General features: G+C 42.9%; 1 protein-coding gene across 2 annotated transcripts in view; it reads left to right on the forward strand.

Annotated features, from left to right (window-relative positions):
- FRAS1 (Fraser extracellular matrix complex subunit 1) overlaps positions 1 to 21,773 on the forward strand; it is a 307,206-nt gene that overhangs the window by 220,261 nt on the left and 65,172 nt on the right. For both annotated transcript variants that reach the window (XM_075066086.1, XM_075066087.1), the window contains 8 exons: positions 7,303 to 7,417; positions 7,981 to 8,118; positions 11,066 to 11,098; positions 11,909 to 12,040; positions 13,308 to 13,433; positions 14,358 to 14,605; positions 19,321 to 19,472; positions 21,404 to 21,566. In XM_075066086.1, coding sequence (XP_074922187.1) covers positions 7,303 to 7,417; positions 7,981 to 8,118; positions 11,066 to 11,098; positions 11,909 to 12,040; positions 13,308 to 13,433; positions 14,358 to 14,605; positions 19,321 to 19,472; positions 21,404 to 21,566 — 1,107 coding nt within the window. The remainder of the gene's footprint in view (positions 1 to 7,302; positions 7,418 to 7,980; positions 8,119 to 11,065; positions 11,099 to 11,908; positions 12,041 to 13,307; positions 13,434 to 14,357; positions 14,606 to 19,320; positions 19,473 to 21,403; positions 21,567 to 21,773) is intronic.

Genomic DNA, 21,773 nt, shown 5'->3' on the forward strand with positions numbered 1-21,773 from the left:
CTATTTAGGTGCCTAAAGATGCAGATAGATGGCAAGTGGGATTTTCAGAAGCGCTTAGGTACCAAACTCCCACTGAAATTGAAAGTAAATGGGAGTTAGGCACCATGGTGCTTTTGAGAACTCCACTAGGCTTCTTTAGGCATCTGCATCTTTAGGCACCTGAATACCTTTGAAAATCTGGCCCTTAAGTGACTTGCCCAAAGTCACACAGGAAGTCTGTGATGAAGCCAGGAAATGAAGCCAGGTCTCTCAAGCCCCACCCTGGAACCATCCTTTCAGGTATAATAGGGGTTGGTGCGGAGTCCTTGCTGTTTCGTATTGGGTAGGTAAAGTACTAACCTGGTGAGTGATATACTGTGGAAGAGAGTAGTTAGCATGTGATTTCTTAGAAGAAATAGGTTTCCAGGTGGCAATGAGGGAGGAAGGCCTAAGGTCTGGGAGGGAATTCATTCCACACATTGGGGTTGGTGAGGTGGGGAGACAGGAATGGGTGAAGGAACTGAAGGGAGTGGTGAAACTTGGATCAGTGAGATCATCATGGCACGGTGATCTTATCAAGGTTTAAAATAAGGGCAATCTTCTGCTGGCAATAATAAAATCTGTTCAAGCTGTTGTTTGGAGCAATATTCGGTAATGTATCTTTTCTCTTTGCTTTTTTTTTTTTTTTAAAACAAGATTCCTGGGGGAGGTGTCCGATTGCTCCATGCAATGCTGGATTTTGTAGCTAATTACACACCACAAAATCCAACAGTGTCATAAAATATTGTGCTTTACTTGAGGGGGCTCATCACAACCTGCAAATGCTGCCTCTTTGTGAGACAAATATGCTTTGGAGGCAATTACAAAGGGACCATAACATTAACTCTTCTCATCATAAAAAGACTGCACTTCCCATGTCAGCGTGATTGAGTTCTGCTAATCCGTTTTCAAATGTCTAAATTCCTTCAGAATTAGACTGGCGTCTTTGCTGAAGAATGAGCTCAATGCTAAGTCCTTCTATAACACAAGATTGGTTTGACTGATCTGTACTAGAAAGCTCAAAGAAAGTTAAGTGAAAGTTTGACGATTAAGCTGGGCATGTATCTATAGTGTTTCCTTTTTCAATTATGCATCAAGTTACACCTTCCTCCAAAAGATATGATTGATGAGGTGAGAATGTAGCTTCTCTGATGGCAAACACTAGCTGAGTGTAAGCTGAGATCAGATTTGTGGAGTGGAAGGAAATTCTGTGATTGTTAAAGTGCAGTTTTATTCCAAAAAATGGCTCTGTAAAATTGACACCATCGTTATCATGAGACTTGTTCTCATTCAGAGCCATATCTGCTGGAGTCAGTGCCAAAAAGAACTTTCACTGCCATCAATTTCTGTTAGCTGTGCAGAGCCAATGTAGCTAAGAGGTAGCAAGCTGAATTCTATTCCTTCATGTGAATCATCAGCAGAATTGTTTTCTAAATTCCTTTCAGGTAAACTTGTGCAAATGTACTGAAAACACAGTGTCCCGAAATACTGATTTATTTAATGAATGGTGTATATTAGAGTTAATTTGCTCTTTCTTTTTACTCCTAGCTGTTTTTTAAAATGTATTCTGTCAGGAATGTTTCTTTAATGGTGCATAATGGCAGCATCAAAACTATAACTTTAATCCAAGTAGGTTGAGGACAAATATACTCCCACAGTGAGCACTGGACATAAGGTTGGGGTTGTCTCTTTTTTTATTCATTGTACTATGTACTTGGATATAAGAAAATACTGTAGGAATGACAGGCTTACCATACAGGATAATCAATACATTTTTTCATCTGAGGATCTCAAAGTATTTTACAAAGGTAGCTAAATCTCATTGTCCTCGTTTTACAAATGGAGAAACTGAGGCACAGAAAGCACATATAATTAGCCTGAGGTCATGCAGTGGCAGAGCCAGCGATGGAATCCTGGTCTCAAAACTCCTAGGCCATTAGTCCATGTTGTCCAAAATCCTGCCTTCGGCATTCGCCAGTATCTGACACTACAGAGACAGGTAAAATCACACCTCATAATCGATCTAGCCAGTTGTGTAATACTGAAACATTCCATACATAGTCATAGAGTTTACGAACAGAAGGGACCACCAGGTCATGGAGTCTGACGTCCTGTATATCACAGGCCACTGGCAACACCCAGCGCCCACATACTAACCTAACAACCAAAATTAGACCGAAGTATTACAGCCGATAGGGGACTAGCTATTATGTGCCACAGACAGAAAGTAGGCGTGACTGTGGTTCACCAGTGACCAAGGCCCTCCCAGTGGCAGCGATCCTGGCAAGTGACCTGCACCCACACGCAGGAGAGGAAAGTGAAAAAATCCCAGGGTCACTGCCAGTATGAGCTGGGGGACGACTCCTTCCTGACACCACATGTGAGGATCAGTTAGACCCTGAGCATGTGAGCAAGAACCAGCCAGCCAAGCACCCGAGAGAGAGAATTCTCAATACCACCACAGAGTCCTGGTCTTCCCCATCAAGTGTGCCATCTCCAGCCAGGGCCAGTCATGATGTTTCACAGGAATGAGATTTAAAAAAAAACCAACCCAATACTTTGTGGGGGTGGGGGAGGAGAAATCCCTTCCTGACCACTGAAGGTGGCTGGCTAAAACCCCTGAAGCATGAGCTTTAGGGTATGGCTACACTTGAAACTTCAAAGCGCTGCTGCGGGAGCGCTGCCATGGCAGCGCTTTGAAGTGTGAGTGTAGTCGCAGCGCCTCCTGCTCTCCCAGCGCTGCACGTACTCCACATTCTCATGGGGTTTAGCTTGCAGCACTGGGAGCTGTGCTCCCAGCACTGCGGCACTGTTTACACTGACGCTTTACAGCACTGTGTCTTGCAGCGCTCAGAGGTGTTTTTTTCACACCCTGAGCGAGAAAGTTGCAGTGCTGTAAAGCGCCAGTGTAGCCATGGCCTTAGGAACATGTGACAGAAACTGGAAGCCCTGCCCCTGACCATCACAAACAATCCTATCACACAATCACATTCACAGATTTGTCCAGCTCTCTCTTTAAACTAATGGTGTTGTTTGCCCCCACAACTAGTATCGGGAGGCTGACCCAGGACCTCACCCCTCTTACAGTTAGCAAACTTTTTCTAATTTCCAGCCTCAGTTTGTTCTGGGCCAGTTTATATCCATTTGTTCTTCTGCCAATATCGTCCTTTAGCTTACACAGCTCTTCACTCTCCCTGGTATTTACCCCTTTGGTGTATTTGTAAAGAGTAATAATATCCTCTCTGGGTGTTCTTTTTGCTAGACTAAACAAGTCCAACTCTTTCAGTCTCCACTCATAAGGTTATCCTAGTAGCCCTTTTCTGCACCTGTTCCAGTTAGAATTCGTCTTTCTTGAATGTGGGTGACCAGAACTTCACACAGAATTCCAGATGAAGTCTCACCGGTGCCTTGTACAACGGCATTAATACTTCTCTCTCTCTACTGGAAATGCCTCCCCTCATACATCCTCGGATCGCCTGTGGTCCATCTAGTCTAGTAGTCTGTCTCTGACAGTGGCCAGTATCAGATGCTTAATAGGAAGGCACAAGAATCCCTTTAGATGAGAGAATTATGGAATAGAGGAAATTTCTTCTCAATCTTACCTATTAGTAGTTGGCTTATACCCTAAAGCGTGAAAGTATCTATCTATCTATCTATCTATCTATCTATCCCCATTTACCCCATCGACCCCATCTATCTATCTATCTATCTTATCTAATCATAGCAAAATATTGTGTTAAAAGAACTTCATTAAGGTCGCAAAGTTGAGCACTCAAATGCTAGGAAAGTACTGGGTCTTGTGAAGGGATGGAGCATACTTAGTCACTCTGTGGGGACGACTCATGCCCAGGCCAAGCACAGCACTAGAAGGTGTGAGAAGCTCAGACATGCTCAATGAGGACGGATCTTCAGAGATTTGAGCAATAAAGCTCTACCAAGTCTCTAGTGAGCATGTGCAAACTTTCAAAGGCTTATAACTTGGCTGGATGTGGGCAGATTTTTACAGAGATGGTAACAGGTATGCAAAGGACCCCTCCCAAATGTCATGTCCCTGATCCAAAGCATAGAGGCTCTAGAGCATGTCAAAGCAAGGGCCACAAGAAACTTCCCCTCTAGCATTGTTCTTAGAAATGGCAGAATGACGTTGGCAGAAATTTTAAAAAAAAGAAATCAGCCTAATGTAGACACCCAGCATGGAAAATTTCTGTCCAAACAACTGAAGTTTGGCAAAGTTGTAAGCAATTGAAAATAGGGTCTTATATGGGATGCGTTGTGCAACCTCAGTAATAGGTGGTGGTACTAGTCCCACCTATAATATAGTTATTTATATCCCATTGAATAATATTGCATATGTTCTCCTATCCATATATATGTCTAACATTTTTTTTAAATCCTACTGTCCTTTTGGCCATAATATTATCTGCTGTAAGTAATAGATTAATTAGAGAAGTAGTTACTTTTTCCAGTTTTAAATTTGTTGTCTTTCAATTTCACTGAATATCCCCTTCTTGTATTAGAAGAAAGGATAAATATGAGTCCTCAGTTTACCTGCCAGGTAACGAGGCTTGGCAGAATTCATTTTTTATTTTTATATAGTTTGGACAGATAATATTGTTATTTATTTTTAAGCATTTGTTTTTATATGTTTATCAGTTGAAATTTTTGCAGATGCTGGAAATCATGGGAGGGATCAGACAATAAGCGTTTAATAGCAGTAGAGACTGATGTTCTAAAAACTAACACTTTATAAGAGTTCAAACACCAACTGTCAACATCACATGTCAAAATATATGAAGTAAAAATCCTCCACTAACACTGGCATTCCAACCCTTTTTATATACACATTAAGGTGGGACACTAATAAGTTCACAAGTAGCAGTTTTCTTTCTTTGCCTGTCTGTAAATTTGGATTGTTATCAATGGAAATATTTTTTCATTGCTTTGTGTGTGTACGGTGAAATCACTAGTTATTAACATTAACAGATGAAAATTGAATTTTTCCAAACCTACCTGTAATATTCATTATCTTGCATATATCTATCATGTTCTCTCCATTTTTTTTCTCTAAACTAAACATTTTCAGGGTGAAGTCCTGACTCTACTGAAATCAATTTGAATTTTCTTGGGAACTTCAGTGGGGCCAGGATTTCACTCCCAGTCTGTTCAATCTCTCCTCATAAGGAGGTTTTTCCATTCCTCTGTTCTTTGTAGTTTCTTTTTTCTGAATCTCTTCTATTTCTGCTATGCAGTAATCAGAACTGAACACAGTATTCTAGGGTAGGCTATCCCACTGATTTATATAATGCCATTATAATATTTTCGGTATTATAAGGTAGTAAGTAGATTATACACGATATGGTGAATGAGAGGAAAAAATTCTTCTTGATCCTTAGTAGGTGATCATCTTATGCTCTAAAGCAGGGGGTTTAATTGCCATGTAATTAACTTAGCTTGAATAGATACAGATGTTGGTGATCATGAAATGATTTGGGCCCTTTTAGGATCCAGATGGAGTATTTAACTCAGTGACCTCTTGCAGCAGTTTTCTAATGCCAATATACTGGCATTAGAAAAGGTTCAAAGAAGGACAACTAAAATGATTAGGGGTTTGGAATGGGTCCCATATGAGAAGAGATTAAAGAGACTAAGACTTTTCAGCTTGGAAAAGAGGAGACTAAGGGGGGATATGATAGAGTGTATAAAATCATGAGTGATGTAGAGAAAGCAGATAAGGAAAAGTTGTTTACTTATTCCCATAATACAAGAACTGGGGGCCACCAAATGAAATTAATGGGTAGCAGGTTTAAAACAAATAAAAGAAAGTTCTTCACACAGCGTACAGTCAACCTGTGGAACTCCTTACCTGAGGAGGTTGTGAAGCCTAGGACTGTAACAGGGTTTAAAAGAGAATTGGATACATTCATGGAGGTTAAGTCCGTTAATGGCTATTAGCCAGCATGGGTAAGGAATGGTGTCCCTAGCCTCTGTTTGTCAGAGGGTGGAGATGGATGGCAGGAGAGAGATCACTTGATCATTACCTGTTAGGTTCACTCCCTCTGGGGCACCTGGCATTGGCCACTATCGGGAGACAGGATACTGGGCCAAATGGACCTTTGGTCTGACCCAGTACGGCTGTTCTTATGTTAGTTAATTCCACTGCATTAAGACTCTCATACAGCCACAAGTTTTATATATGTATAATATGCAGTACAGTGTGCTCACACACCACAGTGGCTCTTTGGAAGTGTTACATTGATAATGTTCTTGTAGTGCAGGAAACAGTATGCCGTTTTAAAAGGCTTGAATAGAAAAGGAAAAGCTGCTATTCCTTGACATTTCCATGGAAATTGCTGGAAATTTTTCAGGATTTTTTAAAAAAAGCAGATTCACTCAAAACATATCTGACTAGATCAATAAGCTGGCTAGGGAATTACTTGTACCTTCACCCAGTAGTTTTAAATCACATTTATTATTTTTTCCTCACCCATTCTGCCAAAAGTGTGAGTGAGGGGGGATGTATAAGGCGTACTGCTTCCCCCTCGCTCCAGTGTGGGGTAGTAATCTGCAGCAAGGCCATGCCAGGAACAAGCAGTGACACCCTGCCCTGTCAGCTCTTCTGTACTGGCTGGTGTGTTTGGATGGGGCGCCAGGGGAGGAGACAGAGCCAAGACTCTGTTCACTCCTGGCCTACCAGTCCCCAGACAGAGCCAAGCTCTGTTCACACCTCCGTTCCCAGACCAAGCCCAGGTCAGGATAGCCTGCACAAGAGTGTAAGGGACGGCGGGGGGAGGAGAGGGTCTTAACTTTCTTGCATAGACATAAAATCTCTGTGTAGCTAATCTCTGATTCCTTCTGGTTCTCTGGAGAAAGGGAGACTCATCACTGATGGTGAAATAAAGTGCCCTCTATCCTTAGTGCCACTCCTGTAACCCCGTCTCTGTGAGAATCTCAATCTGGTTTACAACATTAGGTCATAGGTGGTGAATAAGCCTTCCGCACTTCTGTATTTTTAACCACTAGTGAACCCCACAGCACCTTCTAAAGGTAGCTAAGTATTGCCCCATCAGACAGATGGCACAGTGAGATCAAGTGACTTGGCCAAGGCTCTCCCAGCACATCGCTGTCAAGGATCTAAATGTGTAACTTTAAAGATCAGGTATTCTGAGACTCTTGCGTTTAAGGACTAGTTCCTTTGGGGAACAACTCTCTCAATTGATTCATTGTTTCTGAGCAAATCTCCAGGTGCCATTGGCTTTTGTGTTCATTGTATAACATGTTTTTTAGGCACTGGAGGATCGAGTGACAGTGATTGAACCGCATCATCTCTCCTTTGTAGACTCAGAGAGTCCGAGTGGAAAAATCGTGTTCAATGTGACTATACCTCTGCAGCCAAATCAAGGCAAGATGTGATATTAATATGCTTTTTTTTTAAACAAAAGTCTTAGTGCTGGAGGCTAAGGACTTCTGTGCTTTTATTGCCATTTCTTCTAAGTTCTCTAGCTTTTTCCAAAGTATCTGTCTGTACAGGCAGCTATTAATCTCTCTCTCCTCCTTCAATACTTTTCAAACCATGTATTTCTCAACCAGATTCCTTTAGTTAGCAGAGGAGTGAGCAGTGCCCAGCCAGCTTTCTGTAATGTCAGTGTCTAGAATACATTGCACACTGCACCCAGTGATTTTGTTCTTTTCACCTCTCCATCCATAAGCATCTGCAGCGCTTACTCAATTAGAAATCTGTGTTTAATTCCCAGTGTCCTCTGTTAGGTCCAAGGAGCTGTACTGTGTGCGACTGCAACCAAATGGGCTGTGGCTGGGTGGTCCATTCTGGAGAACGTGAGCAGAGATAACACTGAAGACATAAATAATGCTACGGGAGAGAAGGGACAGTGACTGAGCCTTGATTGTTTAGCATTAAAAATGAAATGGATGCCTCTTGTTAACATGAGCTCTCTGTCTCTCTAGGAATCGTGGAGCACAGAGACAGGCCTCTCTCCCCAGTCAAGTATTTCACGCAAGCGGATATAAACCATGGCAAGATTGCTTACCGTCCACCCACTGCAGCTCCACACATCAGAGAGATTATGGCCTTCTCTTTTGCCAGTAAGAAACACCAGCACTTCACTAGCTCTGTGTCAAGAATGTGGAAATATCTCCACTAGTTCCCATTACAGACCTGGGTGTGCCTTCCCCTCTAAAAATCTAGCGTGTTCTCTCTGTCATGGGCCAAACTCACTTCCATTAAACAATGAAGATGTAGTCTATGCGAGTTTTGCCATTGACTTCAACAGGAGCAGGATTAGGACTTGAATTACTGTGAACTCTTTACAGTGGAAATGCTGAATTGTGAAACTGAGATTGTTCGGAATGCTACGGGTGTCATGGAAAATGATGCCACAACTTTCTGCACTTTCGGCTAGATCCTGGCCCCATAAGTATCAATAGGAGTTTATGGCATTGACATCAATAGTTCCAGGATTCCACCTTTTATTTTTGTCACTCATGACAGAAATCTCTAATTATGGGAGAGTATAGCAAAATGCTCAGTGCATTATGGGAGTTTCGTGACTACCCTTGAAGCATCTGGCATTGACCCGCTCTCAGAGATTGAATATTGGAGTAGATGGATGGATGGTAACTGTTACTTTCCTATATTTTGGATCTTTGCCCCAGATTGGGCCCTAGTTTGGGTATGGCAAGTTGAGAAGTGTGGGATCATGTTACATGCATAATTCTGTAGGCCTTATGCCAATACGGTATGCAGCCAAGTTCTTTCAGCTGAGACAAATCCTTATGTTAAATGCCATTCTTCAAAGTGTATTATGTACATTTAAAAAGAATGTAGGGCCATGTTGTCCACTTGGCATCAAGAGTAGCTCTGCATGTGGAATGTGAGAGTAGGATGCACCATTTAAAATGTTCTTCAACCACTCAAGTTGTGTTATGGCCTGATAGTTTTCTAATCCTGTAACTCCATACAAAAGAGTCCCTCGTAATGTGGAGATGAACCAAGTGGAAAGAGAGGGCTTTCTTTGCATCCTGGCCTGGGGCTGTCTTCCAAAACTGTGTGTTAACCTAAATGGGTGTAGTGAAAACAAAAGACAACAATGCACAGGCATGCAGTATAGGGCTGTTGGGCCAAAACAAGTTCCTTCTTCCTCAAGAAATCGTTGCGTTTTTACTGACCTTCAGTGTCTGTTGGAATGTTCTGTTTGTGTAGTGGAATGAGAAGAGAAATAAAGCATGTGATATTTAGAAACTTGTTTTAATTTGACATGGATAGATTCGGGTTGGCCCTTGTATGGGTGTGGGGGAGAGGATGAGGGAGACCCTCATTCCCCTGCTTCAGCACCCAGTGCAAGAGCCATTCACAGTTGCACTCTGTGCTCTCCCTTCGCACACTGCCCCAGACAGAGGCAGTCAAGCCGTGGCCCATCCCTTCCCTTCATGCCAAGATGTTGTCTCCCTAGTTGCACATGGGAAGCTCAGGAACAGAGTAAGCCTCCCTCATGCACAGTCCCTCCATGGGCACCAGGGAGGATGAGGCAACGCTCTGCATTTCCCCTGCTTAGAGCAGTGCCCGTTTGGCACAAACTAGCCCTTACTGTTGTAAATGATTGTTTTTTTAATGTTCTATCATAGAGGTGTATGGTGCCTCACAGGGTACAGTAGCTCTGTTTGTATTGGGGTGGTTAATTCACTGGTTGTTACATATAGAACCAATTACAGTAGAACTTCAGAATCATGAATACACCGGGAATGGAGGCTGTTCGGAACTCTGAAATCTTTGGAACTGAACAAAACATGGTGGTTCTTTCAAAAGTTTACAACTGAACATTGAGTTTATACAGCTTTGAAACTTTACTATACAGAAGAAAAATGCTGCTTTCCCTTTATTTTTTTAGTGGTTTATTTTTAACACAGTCCTGTACTATATTTGCTTTTTTTGTGTGTCTCTGCTGCTGCCTGATTTGTGCTTCTGGTTCCAAATCAGGTGTGCGGTTGAGTTTTCAACTCTGGTGTTCGTAACTCTGAGGTTCTGCTGTAGCTTTTCTTCATGGTCTGTATGTGCTGAGCAACTTTCTGTTGTAAATAAAGGTGTAGAAATTGACTCAGTAACAAGTGAGCAACTCTGTATTTACTGATGATGGGTTGCTGTGCTCTGTAGTGTTCTGAATACTGGAGCCTCATTCTGAAAAGACAGCAGACGATGAGTAACTCACAGGAGGGCTGGTGCAAGTAGAGGCAGGTAAACCCCGCCCTGCCTTCTCACAATGTGCAAATCAAGTTTATTAGATAAGCATCACTCTGTCTACAGCGAACTCGACTCAGTGAAATATGATGGTGAATATTAGCACTCCCTGATTTGCAGAGCTGTGTGCGCTGGGGAAATGAAACCTAGAAGCAATGATTAGTAAATAACCGGGCCTGCCAGGGTATACAGACACCAGTGTATGCAAATCCCTTTTGTAATGTTGCCTGCCTTGCAGCATTGAATAGCAGAACATTTCTCTCTTAATTGTGTTAAATTCCAAGTTCTTAACAATTACAAAGCATAGTACAAATAGTTAATGTTTACACAGCCCTGGAAGTAGGGAAGTATTAACATTCCCGTTTTACAGGTAGGGAATCTGAGACTGAGGGGAGCTAACTGCTACACTCTCAAAAGTTACCACTGATTTCGAGTACCCATCTTGGGACATCTTGTACCTACTGCTTCAGAAGAGCTGAGTTCAGTTCAGCTGGACTTGTCAGTGCTCAGCATTTCCAGAAACCAGGCCAAGATGTCTCAAATTAAACAACCTCTCAGGGAAGTGTCAAAACTTGGTGGCTTTTCCGAGGCCGCACAGCAGGCAAGTGGCAGTGCTGGAATTAAAACTCAGGAGTTCCTGACTGTAACACCCAGGATTGAAGCATATGTAATAAGCTGCCTCCATAAAATGTCAGGAAAGATACTCAAGTTTTTGTTGAAAATGGATTTAAATTCATGTGACCCTGTTTTTTCCTATGCTAGTAATAAAAGTGCTCTACTTTGTTTCCCCCCCTGCAGGTCTCCCGAAGTCAGTGAACTTCAGTTTCACAGGTATATAAATCACTATTCTTTCACCGGCATAAGGGTCATGGTACTTTTTCCTTCCTGTTAATGTCTTTTGCTTTACCTCTCCCTGCCTGCCCCCCGCCCGCCCAGTTCTTCTTTCAAGGACTTATGAGTGTTGAGTAAAAGTCTGAAAGTAAAAGTGCACCTGAAATACTTGATGGTTGTTTTCACAAATTGTGGATTAATATGCATGGAAGACAATGACTCCTTGATAAGACCCAGGAGTTGGTTTTCTTAATAGCAGATACACCTCTTTTCTAACCATTAATTCAAACCCTGCAGGTCTTACTCGGTCAAAAATCCCATTGACATGAGTGAGGACAGCAAAGTTTGACTCAATGATTGTTAAATGTAATACGGACACATTTCAGATAACTTGAAGTATGTAATAACTTGTTACCCTGTTTAAGCCTTTTCAATGTGCTGCCTAACATGGGCATGCCAAGTATCCCTTTTTCTGGATAACCCATGTGTGTTCTGGCTCCAGGCTGCAGCCTGTGATAGAGAGAGGCGTACACCTATGCATACGCACACATGGAGTCAGCACTGCTCTTCTAGTACGTTAGTGCTGCCAGGGATGGATTAGGGATAAAGGAAGACACTGTTTTTTCAGAATTTCTGAATTATGTAGCCTTGTGCTTGGAAGGTAATTAGAGGGGGATGAGGCAAGAGACTACTGGGGCTTGACAATTAGTGGTGAAAAGCAGACAGCCTGGAATGCGTTTTTAGGTGCGTTTCAACATGTGTCGTTTAAAACAAATCCGTTAATGCAGATGTGTTTACATTTGGGTGTAGTGTCTGATGGAGAACATACCACCCCTGAGCTGACGTTTACCATTCACTTGCTCTCGACTAATGAGCAGCCCCCGGTGTTCCAGATCACAGCTCCATTTCTGGAGGTCAGCCAGGGTGGCAAGGCTACAATTGGTAAGGAGCCAGGAGGGCGTGTAGCAAAGTCACTATTATGAACTAGCACGACTGACGGGATTACTCTGAGAAGGTGCTGAACAGGCTGGGTTCGTCGCCATGAGCCCAGCACATGCGTCTGGTTCGAATTCGGATGGGGGCCCATCTCTTTTGCTAGGGACTAGATCAGAGTGGGCAAACTTTTTGTCCTGAGGGCCTCATTGGGTTTCGTAAATTGTATGGAGGACCGGTTAGGAGAGGGGGTCTTGGCTGGCCCCCACCTCCTATCTGCCCCCTCCTGTACCCCAGAACATTGCACCTGGCTCCCACCTCCTATCTGCCCCCTCCTGTACCCCAGAGCATTGCACCGGCGGCGGAGCGAGCTGAGGCCGCAGGGGAGGGAGAACAGCGGGGAGGGGCCAGGGGCCAGCCTCCCAGGCCAGGAGTTCGGGGGCCAGGCAGGAGGGTCCCACGGGCCGTAGTTTGGCCACCGCTGGGCTAGATTGTGGCATTTAGCCCACAACCTGCTTTGGCGGCAGTGCTGAACCCAACACCTCCATTCCAAGAGCTCAACAAGCACAAACTACTGCATCTCTTGGAAGAGTCCAGAATGTACCTCTTCCCCATGGCTTCGTCTGTTCACCCACCCTCTCCCCCTTTTGGCAGAGCTGATGCTAAGGGAGCATCGTGTTTGCGGTCCCTGTGTTCTGCCTAGTCCAGGGGCTGCATTCTGATCTGCTCTGGTGGGCTGTGCAAAACAGGAGGGCTCCACACTCTCCCCCTCACATTGTATTGCCACAGGGGCGGGGAGTGGACGCTGGCTCAGTATTAGCGACATAGAACATAACACTGCCTGGTCTCTGAGACCTGCTAGGCTAGGGAAGTTTTGCATTGTTATAGACGGACTCACTGACCCCCTTGCACTACATCATGGGGCTGTCTGAACGCACGAACAGCTGGATGCAGTCCCCTCCCACATGGTTCAGAGTTGAAGGTCATGCTAGCTGTCACTTGTAAGGCTGATTGGCAATAACGTCTCCATTTGAACGCATGACCTCAGCATCACCAGGGACAAATTGTCTCCAGGCAGGCAGGCCCACAGACATTTGTGTGGAGGAGAGCTCGAGAATTACATTAATTTTAAAATACAAACTCAATTAGAGCCCATTAATCTCTGTCATTTAATGCATGTAAAATTGCATATGCTAGACCTGCTCCTTTTAAGGGAAGGTTCACTGTACAGCAGATTACAGCTCCAACACTAGTGCTGTGTATTCCCCCGATGCAGGGATACAGCTGGCAGTAAGTGACACAGACTCAGCTCCTGAAGATCTCTTCTTTGAGCTGGTGGAACCTCCTCACCATGGTGTTCTGCTAAGGTATAACGCTGGGGTCCACAAGCACATGAAAGCAGGTGAGTTGAGCAGGAAGAGGAGGAATTCAAGTTGGGAGAAGTCACCAAGTGCAATATATTTTCCCTATCTATGTGTTTTTGTTAATTTTTAATAAGCAGTTGACCTAGGATCTGTTTGTCAATAATAAATTGCTGGTAATTGCCTCTCACAAGCTCTTCAGAGAGCCAACTGAGTATTATTTATTATTTTCAGAGCACTGAATACGTTCACTAAAGCTGGGCAGGAAACAGTTTACCTGTCCCCCAGAAATTTTTCCATTCTATATCTGGATGAAACTGAGACCTTTCAAAATTTGCCATGGAAAGAGAGAGACCCGAGTAGCCAGTAGCCCAGTGGTTTGGGCATTCAGCTGGAAAGGGAGAGACTCAGCTTCAAGTCCCAGCTCTGTTGATCCAGGAGGCAGTTTCACCTAGTGGGTAGGGCACTGAACTGGGACTCAGGAGATCTGGTTTCTATTGCTGGCTTAGCATCTGGCCTGCTGGTTGACCTTGGGCAAGTTGTTTTCCCATCTGTAAAATGGGGATAATGGGAAAGCCATGCAAAGAATAGATAAGGAGGGAGTAGCCCTGGTGTTGGAAGCCTTGGCAAGAGATGTGGATTTTAGAAGGACGTGGAAGGAAAAGAAGACTGCTGCGCTGACAAGAAATGAGAAAGTTTGTTAGTAAAATATTACTCATTTTGTCACGGGTTTTTCTGTGCTGCCATGAAGGTCATGGCTTCTCCCTGCATACATTCTAGTTCATTAATGAAACCTTCAGATAGAATCAGTGCTCACACAGCTGTAAGGAATGCATCAAATACCAGATAAGCATGTGCTTACGTGATTTGCTTCTTCTGGGACTGAGACATTTGATCTGAACTTAAAGTATTAATTTCATGCAGCGGATAGAGTCATCACTGTTTTTATATTTCTTTTTGGGAAGGAGATACCTTCACGTATGAGGATGTCACCCAAAATGCTTTACAGTATGTCCACGATGGCTCATCAGTAGCAGAGGACAGCATGGAAATCTCCGTAACTGATGGCATTACCACTGCAACAACGGTGCTGAAAGTCGAAGTGTCCTTGATGGATAGCGATGGTCCCCAGCTGGCCCCTGGCTGCTCGTTGACCATCACGGTGGCTAGCAAAAGCTTTGTGACTCTCTCCCGATCACACCTTGCTTACACTGTAAGCTTATATCCATTCCTTGCTAAATCCAATGCATTCAGCTAGCTTCCTTCCCCTCAGGAGACTACTGCACCTTCAGGATGTTGATACTTGTCAAATACTTCAACCTTTTACTATACCCTCCCTACAGCTGCCAAAAAGGGGATAATGAACTCTTTCATCCTACTAGGTTTTTGAGGCTGTGCATATTTGACTGAAGTAAAGGTGAACTGCAAAGCAAAAAATGAAAATTGGGTTAATCCCATATTTATGCACTAAACACCCACATTAACCAGGCCTGTAGGTTTGCTCAGCAATTATCTTTTTTAAACTTCTTTACCCTCCCTGATATTGACAGGCTCTTCCTCGTTTGCTAAAGAACGACCTGGAATTCTGTGACATCATGCTGTGATACATTACTGGCATACGCCATGAGTTTTCCAGTATCGCTGGTGTCACAGAAGTGCGGTGCTTTGCTAGACGCAGTGGATTTAGTCGCAATGGAATTAGCAGTAGATTTCATGGAAGGGACCTGTACACAAGCTTCACAATTTAATGGACTATAAGCATTTTAATGGCCTATTTTCAGGGCTTATATAACTTAATTGTAAAAAAAAAAAATGGCTTTGGGTAGAAATATGGGACATATCCATATAAAGGTGTCAGATCCAGAAAGCAATATTATTGCACCATTGCTCCAAAAAATCTCCTTTGTCTCTTTCAAGTTTTACAGATTTAAATAACATACAACAGTTCATGTAGTGCTGTAACTGCGTTGTTTCCAGGATATCAGAGACACAAAGCGGCCGAGGTAATATCTTTTATTGGATCAGCTTCTCTTGGTGAGAAGGACAAGTGTTCGAGCTTACACAGAGTGAGATATTACCTCACCCACCTTGTGCTGAAGTTCACTCCTTTTATAAATGAAACAAAGCCAAGGAGTGATTTCCCCCCTCATGTATTAATATCTGTTGAGACAATATTATATCCTATAAAAATCACAAAATTATAAAAGTATGTTGAATTAATAGACCATTGCAGCTTGAAAATTGTTCCTCTGACAGATTAAAATGGCCCCGGGGGAGTCTTTCCTGCTTCTTAACAGCATGTCTTGCTCTGCATTTTAAAGTACTAGCCCTTTGCATACTTTGTATAGGTTTGAATGAGCTCCTGGAATATATTCTTATTATATGTAATAGTCCAGAAAGGCACCCAGGGTCAAATTCACTCCTGTCGAGATGACTACTAGAAAGTCCACACACCACTTAAGTCGAAGTGCCTCAGGAGCCTAAGTCCCATTTTCATAAGTGATTTAGGGCCAGAGATGCTAAGGTATTTAAGCACCTAAAGAGGCAGATAGATGTCTATGGCATTTACAAAAGCACCTAAGCAGGGTACCATCATTCCCATGTGTAGTTGTTTCCTCTGACTTAAATAGGAGCCAGGTACCTAAGTGGCAAAAATACCCCACCTCAGGGCAGTGAGTCTCATAGCCCAGGTCAGCAGGCTCATGCAGCTCGTGCTGTGGGGCTAAGAAGAGCAGCGTAGACATTCGTGCTTGTGCTGCAGCCCCACCTCTGAAAATAGGTGAGCGTGGAGGATCTCGGAGCCCAGGCTGCAGCCCAAGTTGGAACAGCTACACTGCTATTTTCAGCCCCATAGCACAAGCCCCACGTGACATGGGCTCTCAGACGCGTCGCTGTGGGGTTTTGTTTTGTTTTTTTTCCAATTAGATATACTCTTCGGCACTTCTGTAAATCCAGCTAGGTGCCGATCTGCATTTTTTTAAGTGCCTAAATTCCCCTGAAAATCTGGCCTGTAGGCCCATAGGAGTCCATTTTTAATTGAACGTCAGTGGAACTTAGGTTCCGAAGTGCCTCTGTCTCTTTTGAGAATAGGACTTAGACACTTTTGAAAGTGTTACCTCATATCTGTAAAGCTCTTTGAAGTGTTATCCTGAGCGCTAGGAAGGGGAAAAGGCTGCACCGACCACAGTTGGGATTGTTTTTTTTTGAAGTGTGTGTTGAGGAAAAACAGCAATGGGAACTATAGAAAAGTTTTCATGGGAGAGGCAGAACAACTGTCCTGTGGTGGTTTCTGGATGAGGGAAAGCAACACCGGGAGCCGCCATACAAGTTTTGTGGAGAAGACAGTCGGGGAGATTGGGGGTAGGAGTTTGAGCAAGACAGGAAGCTGCAGAGCAGTGAATGGAGTCACTGGGAGTTTGTGGAGGATGCGGTTGCAGGAGTCCCATCCATATCTTCTATAATGAATTAAAGCTGATAACTTGTAAGTTAGGTTGGGGGAGTTATAATTTCCTCTTCAGGTTCTGATGAAGACACAGAATACTTGACCCTATGCTCCCCTGGTTTAAAATGCCACCAGCTCACTTCTACAGCTGCATAATTGACTTGCCTGGTCTTTGTTCTGCAAATAACGTACAAATACCTTAGAGAGACAAGGTGGGTGAGCTAATATCTTTTATTGGACCAACTTCTGTGGATGAACGAGACAAGCTTTGAAACTACACAGAGCTCTTCTTCAGGTCTGGGAAAGGAACTCAAACTTCACAGCTAAATACAAGGTACGATAGATTGTTTAGCATAAATAGTTGTGATCAGGGCATTTAGTGCCGTGGATGAGAGACACCATGTGTGGTGATAGGCATGTATGGGACCTATGGATCTTGAAAGGTGTGTTGTGTGGGTGTTGATCATTGCAGTAGTGGATATATGTCTGCAGGTTTTGCATCTGTTGTTATGGCAGGGTCTGGTGCTGCTTTGAGTTGGTGTGGGCTGGTCTGTAGGGAGCTTGCTTCTGATAATGAGCTTGGCAAGGTTGGAGGATTGTCTGAAGGCCAGAAGAAGGGGTTTGGGTTGTACTAGAGTGATGACTGTGTTGATTGTAATTGTTTGCTGATCTCTCATACGGGTGCCAGTGCAGGGTGATAGATGATAACTTGAGATGTGCAGTCGAAGGGGTTTTTTTTGTTTTCCATATTGAAGCAGGTTCTCTCAGTGTATTTGGTTAGTCTGTTCCATGATGCAATCTATTTCTCTGGTAGTCTGTCCTTGTTTGGTGAAGGCAGTTTTAAGTGTGTTAAGGTGTATATCCCGAACTTTCTCCTCAGAGCATATTCTGCAGTATCTGAGCACCTGGCTGTAGATAACAGATTTCTTGATGTGTTTGGGTGGTTACTGGATCTATGAAGATAGGTGTGGTGAGCCATTGGTTTCTTGTATATAGTTGTCTGTAGGGTTCCATTGTTGAAGCTGATTGTGGTGTCCAGGAGGTTGATGTCCTAGAGGGTATCCGGTCATACTCTTAGAAATAACAGCCTTTTGTAGCTTTATATGTCCAGTATGACAGTACTGCCAACCCCAAACATTCAAAAATCATCACTTGGACTTAAAAATCTCAAGTTTTTTTTAAAAATAATACATGGGCTTTTTTTCCTTTGCTTTCTGGTTTCTAGGGTCATATTTTCAGGCTTTTCTCTGCCTCCCTGAAGGCTAGAAACACTTTCTAAAAAAATGAAAGCAGATTCTCACATCATCATGTGAGTGCAGGAGCTGAGACTGTAAGAGAAGCACCAGTGTGGCAAGAGTTAGCATCACTGGTGTGACTTCATGAACATTGCGTAATTACAGAAACCAATGTCACATAGGCTGATGTCACTCAATGAGGTTTCCACAGGGTAGCTGGGGGATTTCACTTGTAGTTATATGGTTAAATCACCACTCAGTGCACTGAAAATTTTGTGTTAAGATATTTTTTCAGATTTGCATTAACTACACTGTTGGGAAATCCTTTTTAAAAAGCCCCAGGAAAAGAGATCAGAGTACTGACGCACCTTAATACATTAAAAGGGATTGCAGGTGCCATCAGTTTAATAGCACCGTTTGTGGTGGAGGAAGGTGAAATGATCAAAAGTCGACATTAGGTGTCTGATTTTTGTGGGCACTCAGATCTTATGTGAAAAAATAAATCTTGCTCTCTGAATGTATGCAATGAAAGGCTGTGGGTCAAAACCTGCTTTTCTTACTTCCATTGAAGTCAGTGGAATTACACTTGTGGGTAAGGGAAAGAGGCTTATTTATTTGTATGTTGAGATTAGGGTGACTTAAAACGTTGACACTGTGGTACATGTTGTCACCTGAAACTTTTTAATAAACATGCAGATGTAAATATAATATCATACAGTTGGATACACATAATATAGTTAAATGAGCCAAATGCAGCTCTTAAGTGTGCCAGGGTAAATCCAGAACTAATCCATTGATTTCAGTAGAGTTTGCTCCAGATTTACATTGGTGTAACTAAGAGCTGAATTTAGCCCAGTCTCTGTATATTCTCTCTGCCAAATAGAAATTATATTTCAGTCCATCTTTTGTGGGAGGAGGCAGCAACTGGGTATTATTGGGAAGGTAAATTCTACTTGGCGTTTAGTGTGATTTGAAAATAAAATACGCTAGATTTATACCCGTGTGTGTGTGTTTGAGACACAGATAGATAGAACACTTCTCAGTTACGAGACAATGAAGGTACGTTTTGTGCCAAATTCTCAGCAGGTATAAATCAGTACAGCTCCATTGAAATCAAAGGTGCTCCATCGATTTACATAAGCTGCAGATCTAGCCCAATATCTATATATTTCACCACTTGACTTTTTTCTTTCATGTTCCCCATAAAGAAACAAAAGCAAATACTGCTGTCTGGCTTGCTTTTCTTATTAGGATAATAATTCTGCTGACTCAAAAATAAGAATTCAGTTAATTTCTCTGCCCATGTATGGCACCCTCGTGCGGACGACATCTGGGCAGCATGCTGAAGAGCTTTCTGAGGTTTATAATTTCACCATGGAAGATATCAACAACCAGAGAATCAGGTAATAAACAGGTATTTTTCACCACACCGTATCTTCTTGAGCTCAATAAGAATTTCAGAGCACCATCTGCAGGGAACATAATGTTATTAATGTTGAGATATAAAGTATTTATAAATGATAGCGGAGATGATGTCTCATAACTACACCATTGTATCTTGTGATAATAAAAATGGCTAAGATTGTGTTTACAAAATACGGTATTTTTGTACTCTGACAGTACTATTTAGCTTGAACGTCTTCAAAATCTGTGTATTTGTTGTTGTTTTGATTTTTTAGTTAGGCAATACCAAATATGATGCTATAAAAGAAAAAAATCCTTTACTTGAAATAGTTCCAGTCTTAAAACATTTGACACCAAATTCATGCCTCTCCTGTGCCTCACTGATATTATGTGAATAGTGGTATCCTCTCTGCTATAGCTCCAGCAGGAAGCAGTGTTTTCTGACTGTCTGTGCTGAAAAAGTGATTCAACAAAAATGATTAGGGGGTATGGAACGGCTGCCATATGAGGAGAAATCAATAAGGCTGAGACTTTTCAGCTTGAAAAAGGGAGGATATGATACAGGACTATAAAATCATGACTGGTGCAGAGAAAGTAAATAAGGAAGTGTTATTTACTCCTCCTCATAACACAAGAACTAGGGGTCACCAAATGAAATTAATAGGCAGCAGATTAAAACAAAAGGAAGTATTTTTTCACACAATGCACACTCAGCCTGTGGAACTCCTTGCCAGAGGATGTTGTGAAGGCCAAGACTATAACAGTATTCAAAAATAACTAGATAAGTTCATGGAGGATGGGTCCCCTGATGGCTGTTAGCCAGGATGGGCAGGGATGGTGTCCCTCGCTTCTGTTTGCCAGAAGCTGGGAATGGATCACTTGATGATTACCTGCTCTGTTCATTTGCTCTGGGCACCTGGCATTGGCCACTGTTGGAAGACAGGAGACTGGGCTAGATGGACCTTTGGTCTGACTCAGTATGGCTGTTCTTATGTTAATAAGCTGCACCACTGGTTTGTGGATTTTCCTTCCAGACAGGGTCAAAGTTGAGCCTGTCTTTGGCTCCTACACAGAAGGAGCCATTACTTGCTCTTGTTGCATGACACCAAACTAAGATCCATGTGTCGCTGTGTCCTTCCAACAATATATATGTAGTTTCATACACAAGCACAGACTAGACTGAACAACTATTCACAGGGGAATGATACTATCGGAACATTTGTTTATTAACGTCAGCAAAGTGAAGGTTGAAGGTGGTAACGCTTAAGCACATAAATAAGTCAGTGAAGAAAAATCATGATAGAAACAGAGTAGGATTTTCAGAAGCACTCAACATTGGCCTAACTCTGCTTCTACTGAAGATGATGGGAGTTTTGTTGACTTCAGTCAGAAGCAGAGGTAGGCCAATGCTGAGTGTTTTTTAAAATCGCCCTCTACGTGTCTGCCAGGCAGGTTGACTGGAGACAAGTGTCCAGATTTAAAAGTTTAGAAGAAAAGAAAAATGAAACCATACTTCTTTCAGGAAGGGCAGGTTGGATCTGTGGGACAATACTCTAATTGTACAATAACCGTCACCTTCTGTGTTCTTCCCTAACCACCCCAGTGTTGGATCCCGCTTTCCCTGAAAGTCTTTCAGTGCATGACTGCACATCAGGTTTGCAGTGCGCTATGTAAGGAACTGTCTGAATGTTCTTTCACTGTGGCTGACTAGCCAGTACACTTGGACCAGCCTTTTCCTGGTCAATACCACTCATCCAATGTCATGGGAAAATATTAGTTCTTTCTGGGTGGACGAGATAGAGGGAGAAAGGATTGACCTGTTATCTCCTTGAAATGAGACATGTTCCTGCCCGTGCAGTTCTTAAACATAGGAAGTGAAATCATTTCAGCAGGTTGTCTGTGTGACTCACTGATCTGATTCTTGATACAGATACTCAACTGAGTTTGAGACTGACAATCAGCCAGTCACAGATATTTTCCACTTCACCGTCTTCGATGCTGACAACAATCAGCTCGACAGCCAGACGTTTACCATCACTATTACATCTGTCCAGAACAAGCCTTCGATCATTGCTTTTGCTGACATTATCACTGTGAGTAATTGCCCAGAATGCAGGAAGTTGTAGCAGGAGCACATGTGATGTAAACAACTGAACAGTCGTTTTCCCGGCTGCCCTGCAACCATGGTGAACTGGTGTCTAGGGGTACGTCTACACTGCACGATTATTTCGAATTAGCTTAAACCGATATTACAAAACAGATCTAATAAAATCGGTTTAGCGCGTCCACAGTGGGATCCC

Source organism: Chelonoidis abingdonii, chromosome 5, assembly GCF_003597395.2.
Source record: "Chelonoidis abingdonii isolate Lonesome George chromosome 5, CheloAbing_2.0, whole genome shotgun sequence".
Taxonomy (NCBI): Eukaryota; Metazoa; Chordata; order Testudines; family Testudinidae; genus Chelonoidis; species Chelonoidis abingdonii.